We start from the raw sequence: 10,185 nt of genomic DNA, 5'->3' as shown, positions 1-10,185 counted from the left end.
GTATACGAATGTGAATGCTTGCTGCCCTCAGAGTTCGGGAACAAGAGTTACGGATGCCTGTGAACCACCATGAGAACCAAATTCAGGTCCTCTGCAAGAGCAACGAGTTCTCTTAACCACAGAGCTATCTCCCCACCCCAGTGCCTGTTTTATTACTCAAACACTGCTGTTCAGAATCTTGTACTCACATTCAGCTTAGGAGAGGCTAGTTCTCGGCCTGTCCACATGTCACTCTTTTCCAGGAGCGCCCAACTAACCCTCATATCCTTTTCCATCGTGTGATCTTTGGCCATTGAGATCCCAGTGCGAGTCTGGTCTGAATTAGCCTACAGAGCCAGCGCAGACACAGCTATAGCTTGTTTGCCCTGGAGAGCGATTAAGTGCCATGTGGCAGAAGACTGGGAACTACTTTTTAGGGTCAGTGCCCTGAGCGCCGCTGGGTGTTCCAGAGTTAGCTGCACGACTGGACTGGTATGGCTGAGCATCTCCCCCACCCTCAGCTTTAGGAAGACCATCTTTTTTTTTTTTTTTTTTTTTTTTTTGTTTTTCGAGACAGGATTCTCTGTAGCTGTGGAGCCTGTTGTCCCCCAGAACTAGCTCTTGTAGACCAGGTTGGCCTTGAACTCACAGAGATCCACCTGCTTCTGCACCCCTCCCCGCCAGGATTAAAGGTATGAGTCACCACCGCCCACACGGGAAGACCATCTTTCACTGTGGCCACTGTGTCCTACCTTATGAAGAATACTGAAGACTCATGGTTCCAACTACAAAAGAGGCCACTGTGAAGCCACTTCCTGTCATTCTCTGGGCCCCACCACTGACCCTGACTACAGCCAGTCAGTGTTTTGTTTCTCTCAGCATCACACTACCTCCCCCGGGCACAGCCATCCTCAGCTGTCCCCAGAGACAGTGGTGTTGCCCCTTAGCTGGGGAACAGGAGCAAGCCACTCTAGATACCCTAACCAGTCCTCTGGGGTCTCTTCCCTGAAGCTTCCTTGCCATACACAGTCACTCACACAGCTCTGCACTAGGATAGAATTTATTTTTCTTGGCAAAAGTCAAATGCTACATTTTAAAAACAGAACATCTCAAAACAAACTCATCACAGCAGACGGTCTGGTCAATCTAGCACAAAGCATCCTACTCAAGATTTGTTTTTTAAATATACAAGTCAGTTTAAAATGATAAGTTCTGTGAGAACTAAGAAATCTACAGCCTGTAGTTTAACAATAGAAAAAATTAAGACAAAAGATTCATAGCATCCAGCATTTTGCTTAATTTCCTGTCATAGCACCTATTTCTCTAGACTATAGGGTGATTATGCTAACACCTGTGGCATATGCTGTGTACTAACAAGTGAACTTGCTGCTTCCCTTCCCCAGCAATCCAATGACACAGAGAAAACGGGAAGACCTGGGAGCAACTGAGAAGCTGGATGCAGGTCGACGACTCCGCTTCTCAGGACTGGGTGACGCCCAGCTGCCTGCAGTTAAAAAGCCTCAGACTCAAAGTTCAAAAGAAGAACAAGCGTAGTCTGATCACACCTGTGCTGTCACAGCCACCTGTCCTGCCACCGCAGGTGCGAGCCAGCGGAGCAGGAGGTGACTTCCTAATCCACTACACTGTGAAAACAGACATCCACACAGCGCTCGCTACAATCACTCCTTCCTGGACAAAGCCCGTCGGAAAATACCAGCAAAAACCCCAAGAATGGAACAGTTCCTCCTACAAGTCCTAGGAGACTGTGAATGGTAGCCATGTCAAGAATGGTAACCATGGTCTTGGCCAAATCAGACCCAGAGCAGAGAGGAGACGGGGGAGAGGAGACTCTTTCCCTAGACCAGGAGGCCTTCTGCAGTCCCAGAGATGCACCTAATGTTTAGCCAAGTGGCCTGGGCTAAGACACCAGAGATTAGGAAGTAACATACACACACACACACGGGCATTCTTACCTGGGGATACATAGTGGGAAGGACAGGCAGGGGCGAGCAATCTGAAGTCCTGGCATGGAGCCTCCCCTCCCACCCCAAGCCTGCTACTCTAACTCAAGGGTTTTCCTGGTGGGGTTTGTTTCTTTAAATTTTCACTTCCTACAGTGTCAGACATTACAAAAGATACAGGCTAGTCCCAAAGCTGGACTCTGAGTAAAGTTCTTTTATAAATACTTTAGTATAGATAATCCTCACTCCGAGTAGTGTCAGTGACACAGCGCCAGCAGGCACAAAAGTTCACACTCCAAGTAGGATCAGTGATACAGCGCCAGCAGGCACACAAGTTCACACTCCGAGTAGTGTCAATGACACAGCGTCAGGTGTCACACAAGTTCACACTCCGAGTACTGTCAATGACACAGCGCCAGCAGGCACACAAGTTCACACTCCAAGTAGGATCAGTGGCACAGCGCCAGCAGGCACACAAGTTCACACACACACACACACACACAGCTCCCAAACTTTCACAGAAAGTCTGACAGCTACCACATAATTATAAAGGGGCCCTACCTCTCAAATGAAGTAAGGTGAGAATGACCTTGTCATTTCAGTGTAAAGAAGCCAGAGAAAGGAGAGTATGTGTCACTTAATGAAAAATTAAACAGGGATTTGTAACAACGTTTGGTTGAAAAAGCAGAAAGAGAGGGGGGTAAAATTCTGATTACTGAAAGGAAAACCAAACAACAACAACAACAAAAATCTACCAAACAACTTAACAAAAAACCCAAAACAACAAACCACCAACCAACCAAAGAAAAACCCCACTTTTTGGATTTCTGCAGAGCTTCCTCCTAGTATTGGCTGAACCATGGCAAACTGGGGTCTGCGCTATTCAGGAGGGCTTCCACAGCAGGGGAATCAAAAGACCAAACAATGAAACTGAGGGTGGAAGTTAGTGTAAATCTGCATTTGGGAGAAAGTTAGCTGTCATTAACTCCACAGTCCAGCATAGTTTCCATGGAGCCCAGAAGGGAGGGGACCTCCTGCCACAAAGAGCTTCGTTCCGGACGAGTCATAGCAGTGGGTGTAAACAGCATTGGGGAAGAAATCAATGTCCGAAAAGTAATTCCTCCAGGTTTCATCATGATTCTATGGGAAGAGAAGGAAACTGTTAGCACCACCAGGGAAGAGCCAGAAAGAACAGGAACACCTTCTAGTCTCTGCCTGAGCAAAGGGTTCTATACCTGCCACCTGATGTCACACACCGGTCCTCATGGAAACTGTGCTGAGAGCTTTCCAGAATCTAACTTGTGAGGGACAACTCACTGGCAGCAACAACAAGAAGTTCCTTTTCATAACTTCCTGCTGCTGTTACTTGAAGAAAATCTTTTTTTTTAATATTTTTTTTTTAGTATTTATTTATTATGTATACAATATTCTGTCTGTATGTCTGCAGTCCAGAAGAGGGCACCAGACCTCATTACAGATGGTTGTGAGCCACCATGTGGTTGCCGGGAATTGAACTCAGGACCTTTGGAAGAGCAGGCAATGCTCTTAACCACTGAGCCATCTCTCCAGCCCCACTTGAAGAAAATATTAAGGCACCAGCATATTTTACTGTCTTTCACTTATGTTTTGCAATCTTCCTTCAGTTTATGGAGTGCTGAGATTACAAGCATTTACCACCACTGACCTACTGGGCTCTTTTCCCCCAGAGCCAATATATAGACACAAAGGAGAGCCAGGGGAAGGCGCTCTTCTCTGCTCTAAGGAATGCCAATAGCAAAAGAGGGAGGAAGGCTAAGCAGAGGGACGACAATTTCCCCTCCTCCCCGCCAAGCAACCATGACCTCAGGTCTGAGCTCACTCACCAGCCAGCCCTTGCCAGTAGTTAATTTCAGATTCTCCCCTGCGAGTCTGGGCTTCGATCCATAACAAGGCGAGAGCCTCTCTTCCAGAAATCTCTGTGCTCGGATATCATAGAAGAGCAGGGAGCCCTGCCCTGTCCCCACAGTGATAATATGTTCATAGAAGCTCACTGATCGAATCCCTGAGAGAGAAAAGCACAGAGCAATTCAGGGACAGAACAACCCAAATATCACATGGTACTATGCCAATGGCTAAACAGAACTCATGGTGACCGATAGGACTCGCTGCTAATAGACAAATGACTGAGAATGTCCATGTTGTTTTCTGCCAAAGAACGTATATGTGAAACTGTGTGTGTCACACCCGCAAGCAGGACCGGAGTCATCTCACATAACTACAGCTTCTTCTCCATCACCTGTTCCTCACACTGTTACCTTCCTATCACCAGCACGGCCCTACAGCAAGTATCTGCAAGTCTGTTATCCATGGCGGGATGCCAGCTTTTTGGATCAAAGGGAAACTACATCTGCCGCACCTGTGGATTAGGTAAGTATATGCATGTCAGTGTCTCCTGGCGTCCGTGTGAGGCTAGGGACCTTTGTGGACTAGTATTTCCTTATGTAAGCTACCTCCATTAATGTACCCAAAACCCTTTAAAAGCTGGGCATGGTGGTGCATGCCTTTAATTCCAGTACTGAGGAGAATGGAAGCAGATCTCTGTGAATTCAAGGCAGCATGGTCGACCCAGCAAACTCCAGGCTCATCAAGGATAGCTAGAGAGACCTTGTCTCAAAACAAAGCAAGAATGCTGCTGCCGCCGATACTAACAACCCTCTGAAACTTTCCACTGTACACCAATCCAGCTAAACCTTATTTCTTCTCCAACTTTCATTATATCCATTGTCTTCTAGTCTAAACTTACACATCTCAACTACTTACAAATAAATCTAGGGCTGGTGAGATGGCTCAGCAGTTAGGACTCTTGCTAGTCAAGGCTGGCCACCTAAGTTGATTCCTGTGACTCCCATGGAAGGAGAGCACCAACTCTCTTTGACTGCTCTGTGGTCTCCAATCAGCATCATGGCACCCACCTTCCCAGCAATAAATAAGAAACAAACACAAACACTGCTTTTGTACTCTCTACACAGAAATAACACTATTTGAAAAAGAGAATAAACTGTAACCCCCACTGTTCCTTTTATTTGTTTTTGTTTTTTGAGACAGGGTTTCTGCTCTGAGCACGAGACCCTGATGGCAGGGGAGTGGTTTCTGATGAGACTGCAGCTGAAAGACCCAGAGAGCTGGGGCATGGCCAGAGCACTATGTAAGTTTCCCCTGAGTACAATAAAGTGGGCATTCTTGTCTCAAGGATGTCCCCGTGGCCCTGTCTGTCTGTCTGTCTGTCTGTCTGTCTCTGTCTGTGTGTGTATTATTTTTAAATTTTCAGTCTAGTTCCCATAGTGTGTAGGAGTAGAGCGTGGAACAGAACCGGTGTAGTTTTGCATGACCTCATAGTCCTCTAACTCCTCCCACCAGAGTCATTCAGTGCATAACAATTTTAGCTCAGGCAGGGCCCCAGCAAAAGATTCCCAGGGGACTAGTGCTAACTGCTTATCTCCTCACAGTGGTTTGTCCCAAAGCCTTCTACAGCCTGGACATTCTGTAGCCACATGCACATAATTAAGTTCTTCTCTTCTGTCACCAAATACTTTTACATGGTGCACACAGATCACTATTCTTTTTTGGAAGTCAAATAAGAAACAAAAGGTGAAAAGCCATTTGCCGTGTAGCTGTAAGCCTGAAGGAACACACAGAGACTCACCACTGCCTCGCTCCCTGGAGCAGACAGACTTGACGTTGTGCGACGGCTGTCGTGGATCCAAGAAGGAGACATGCGCCTGAGAGCCCACTGCATACACTGACCACTCGCTACCATAGGCCAGACACACATTCTCTCGACAATATGGCAATTTGGTGGAAAGGAGCTGAAAAGAAATACAGCCATAACTAGCATAAAATGGACATTCTTGTGCCCAGCCTCTGTGGGCTTCCTGTACACACAAATTATCTACCTAAGCCAGGAACAAGACAAAGTAAATGAGTAACTTCTGGGTTAGGGAAAAGGTAAAGCTGGAATTAAATAATGAGAATGCCAGGAAAAGCCAAGAACTATAGTTTATTTCCAGGAATGAGCCCAGTGCACTAAAGCTAAGCCTCACCCTGATCTCTCTGCAAGATGAGCCCCCATTCTCCTTGTTGCTCTTCAGATAAAGGGACTCATTTCAAGTGCTGCGGGACAATGGCCTTTTATCCTGTCACTTGTATTATTTTTATTTTATTTTTTTAAATTTTCCTCCTATATTTTTTCTTTTTTTAATACTTATTTATTTATTATGTATACAATATTCTGTCTGTGTGTATGCCTGCAGGCCAGAAGAGGGCACCAGAACCCATTACAGATGGTTGTGAGCTGGGAATTGAACTTGGGACCTTTGGAAGAGCAGGCAATGCTCTTAACCACTGAGCCATCTCTCCAGCTCACTTGTATTATTTTTAATAAAATGCTGTTGGCCAGTAGCCATACAGGAAGTATAGGTGGGGCGATGGCAACCAGGCAGGAAGTAGAAGCGTGGCAATGAGAATTATGAGCTAATATAACTTATAAGAGAGTTACTGGGCCAACCAGTTTATGATTAATGTAGGTCTCTGCGTACTTCTTTGGGACTTAATGACGGCGGGACCTTGGTGGGACAGAAACCTCTGTCAACAGACGACCCTCAGCCAATTTCCCAAAGAAATGGGAGCTGTACACCAGAGGAAGCATGCCCATAGGACTGACTCCATCCCAGGTAACCTGAGTCAACCTTCCTATTTGACCCCGTGGATTAGCCTGATGCATGGAAATCACTATGCAGGGCCAGTGAATGCAAAGCTGCAGTGACACAGGGAGCTGCCAATTCCCAGAGCTTTGCTTTCTCTTTAGAAAAAGTTGGTTACAGATATTATAAGCAGTACAGGCAAGGCATGGACTAATGAACCACACATACACTTTATTGTATAAAAAAGTTGTTAGCAGGTATTATTATTATTATTATTATTTTCGAGACAGGGTTTCTCTGTGGCTTTGGAGCCTGTCCTGGAACTAGCTCTGTAGACCAGGCTGGTCTCGAACTCCCAGAGATCCACCTGCCTCTGCCTCCCGAGGGCTGGGATTAAAGGCGTGCGCCACCATCGCCTGACATTATTAATAAACCTGTTTTCTCCTTAACTGTGTTGTTGCAATCTCAGTCTCTTTAAAAGACTTTCCTGTGATTCTGGCACTGGAAGATTGAGAAAGGATCTCAAGTTGGAGACAGACTTTTTTTTTTATTGTGTACATAGTGTTCTGTCTGCATATATGTCTGCAGGCCAGAAGAGGGAACTAGATCTTATTACAGATGGTTGTGAGCCACCATGTGGGTGTTGGGAATTGATCTCAGAACATCTGGAAGAGCAGCCAGTACTCTTAACCTCTGAGTCATCTCTCCAGCCCATAGCTAATCTATGAAGAAAGAAAAAAAAAATGAATGCTGAGTGGTAGTGTCATATGCCTTTAATCCCAGTACTTGGGAAGCTGAGTTTAGGCCAGCCTGGTTACAAGTTACAGGATAGCCGGAGCTACATAGAGAAAGCCTGTCTTAAAACACAACAAAGGCCTTTTCTTGCTTAAGCATGGTGGTTGTCAGTATTTCCAGTCTTTGGGAGATATTTTAAAAGTGGAAAGATCACAAATTTAAGACAAGACTGGACTACATAAAGAGATGTCTCAAAAATAAATTTAAAATATATACAGACTTTTCTTCAAAAAATGCATGCCAGACTCACAACTTCATGCCCTATGCAGTTCTATTCCCAGACCTTGGGAGAAAAGGTGTTTTGGACAAATCCACTATGACTCTGAAACAATTACAATATTCTAAACCTATGATAAATTATCACATAAACCTACCAAGTCATGCCAGGCGGTGGCATTGTGCGCCTTTAATCCCAGCACTCGGAGGCAGAGGCAAGCGAATCTCTGTGAGTTCAAGGCCATTCTGGGTTACAAAGTCAGTTCCAAGACAACCAGGACTATTACACAGACAAACAATGTCTCGAAAGTACCCCCCATCCCCCCCCCCCCCCCCCCCCCGCCAAAAAAACCCCACCAAACTACTGAGTCATGTTCACACCTTAGACAATGTATTTTCAGCCTTCCAGAGATGAAAGTAGCCATCCAGTGATACTGCTCCCAACTCCTACAAAAGCAATGAAAAAGAAGTTATAATACGATCTGCAGCAAAACGAAGTAGCAGGATGTGCAGGGGGTGAGCCTGAGGGCTGGGGTTCTCCTGTCCTCCACTCCTATCCCACGGTGCATTAGCCTCACTCCACAAAAGGCAGCCAGGTAGTATATTCAATTCCACAAAGCAAGCATAGTCTCTAACAACCTCTGCGGGTCATGAGTGCCCTGACATCCTAAGACTGCTAGAGCAGAGCTCGCAAGGGAAAGGCTGTTTTCTCAGTCCCAACTGAGCTGTAGGTACAGAGAATCTACTTCTAGTAAACCACACATACCCACACACATGTGCAGGCAAAACACCCTTACACATAAATAAAATAAAAAAAAATGAATTGGGGCCTTTCCCAGGTTTTGCAGAAGCCAGTCTCCTTTCTGGGCTCTGGTTCTAGACTTAGATTCGGCTCACGACCTCACCATCAGAAGATGCGGCACAGTGCTTTAGGTGAAACTCAGTAGCAAGTGTGAGAAAAAGGATTAATGAAAGACGAGGAGCTTAAAAACAAGGATGGCTTTTACAGTAAGTATGAAAATCAAATCCAAAATAGAGCCTTCGAAAAGGGACATGCAAATGAGGCAGTGTCAGATTAGAGTGGACCACAAACGTGGTCTACCCAGACAAAGCCAACAGAAACAGAGCCTGACAGCCCATCACTCCTCCCCAGCCTCCTAGACTCTAAAAGGCCACGGTGCCCTACCATGGAGGAGAAAGGATCCCCTAGATAAAGTCAGGAGAGACAGGCTTCTAGGTCCCTTGGTTGTTCATACCTTGTTCTTGTTGTTGAAGGCTAAAGCCCGCACCTTGCAGTTGTCCGGGTTTGTATCCTCCTTGGGGATATCTTTTAAGGCCTTGTGAGTGATGTGAGCATACACAGGGACTGGTGACACGTTATGTCTTGCATCGCTTTTGGTCAATACATCATCTGTCACCTCCCAGAGTCCCATGGAACCATCCCGTGAGCCTGCAGCATAGTAGATTCACAAATGTCAAATATACTTAACCCTCCATGAGAGAACCCCACAGAAGACTACACAGGTCTTTACTTTTCAACATACTACCTGGCACTAAGGATTGGCTACATGGCCTACCCCAAATACTACATACAGTATGTTTTGTTTTTTGTTTTTTGGTTACTTTTTGTTTTTCTGTGTCATCTTGGCTGATTTGGTACTCACTCTGTAGACCAGGCTGGCATTGAAGTCACAGAGATCTGCCTGCTACCTGTGTGTGCCACCATCATCACCTGGCTGGCACGCTTAAGACAGATCTCACTCTGTAACCAAGGCTACCCTCAAACTTGCAGCATGACTCTCAACCTCCATTCCCGAGTGCTGGGATTGCAAGCATGAGCCATCACACTCAGTTCAGATTTCTTCATCTGGACGTCTTTCTCTACAGACATTTCTTTACAGGAAACGTGCCTGCAACACCACCGCCCGGCAAGAAGGAATTCTTAGTGCCGGAGCTATAACCCGACAGAGCACTTGTCTAGCATGCATGGAAGTCCTAGGTTCAATCCCCAGCATCACAGAAAACCTGATATGATGGTCTATACCCATGATCTAAATCCTTCGGAGGTGGAGGCAGTTGGATCAGGTGTGTTCAATGTCGTCCTTCGCTACATAGTGAACATGAGATAAACACATACAAGGCCATCCCAGGTGTTGTTTTTTTCTTTTAAAGAGAAAGAAAAGGAAAAAGATGTGTTTTTTTTTTTTTTTTTAATTTTATGATCATTGGTGTTTTGACTGCATGTGTATCTGTGCGAGGATATCAGAAGCCCTGGAACTGAAGTTACAGACAGGTGTGAGCTGGGAATTGAACCCGGGTCCTCTGGAAGAACAGTCAGTGCTATCAACCCCTGAACCATCTCTCCAGCCCCGAGATGGTTGTTTTTTTTTTTTTTTTTTTTTTGGTTTTTCGAGACAGGGTTTCTTTGTGGCTTTGGAGCCTGTCCTGGCACTAACTCTGTAGACCAGGCTGGTCTCGAACTCACAGAGATCCGCCTGCCTCTGCCTCCCAAGTGCTGGGATTAAAGGCGTGCGCCACCATCGCCCGGCTGTTTT

At 45.8% G+C, this 10,185-nt stretch overlaps 1 protein-coding gene across 1 annotated transcript in view; it reads right to left on the bottom strand.

Moving 5' to 3' along the window:
- Positions 1-1,021: 1,021 nt before the first annotated feature.
- Dcaf12 (DDB1 and CUL4 associated factor 12) overlaps positions 1,022-10,185 on the bottom strand; it is a 26,954-nt gene continuing 17,790 nt past the window's right edge. The window contains exons 4-10 of the mRNA XM_050156144.1: positions 10,081-10,099; positions 9,592-9,602; positions 8,887-9,080; positions 8,012-8,077; positions 5,623-5,785; positions 3,803-3,981; positions 1,022-3,080 (exon numbers count right to left, since the gene is read on the bottom strand). Coding sequence (XP_050012101.1) covers positions 2,922-3,080; positions 3,803-3,981; positions 5,623-5,785; positions 8,012-8,077; positions 8,887-9,080; positions 9,592-9,602; positions 10,081-10,099 — 791 coding nt within the window. The 3' untranslated portion in view covers positions 1,022-2,921. The remainder of the gene's footprint in view (positions 3,081-3,802; positions 3,982-5,622; positions 5,786-8,011; positions 8,078-8,886; positions 9,081-9,591; positions 9,603-10,080; positions 10,100-10,185) is intronic.

The sequence above is a fragment of the Alexandromys fortis genome, unplaced genomic scaffold, assembly GCF_014885135.2.
Source record: "Alexandromys fortis isolate MF-2015 unplaced genomic scaffold, M_Fortis_MF-2015_v1.1 scaffold_92, whole genome shotgun sequence".
NCBI classification, from domain to species: domain Eukaryota; kingdom Metazoa; phylum Chordata; class Mammalia; order Rodentia; family Cricetidae; genus Alexandromys; species Alexandromys fortis.
The sequence above is the reverse complement of the archived record's forward strand: the minus strand, read 5'-3'. Positions and strand labels throughout refer to the sequence as shown.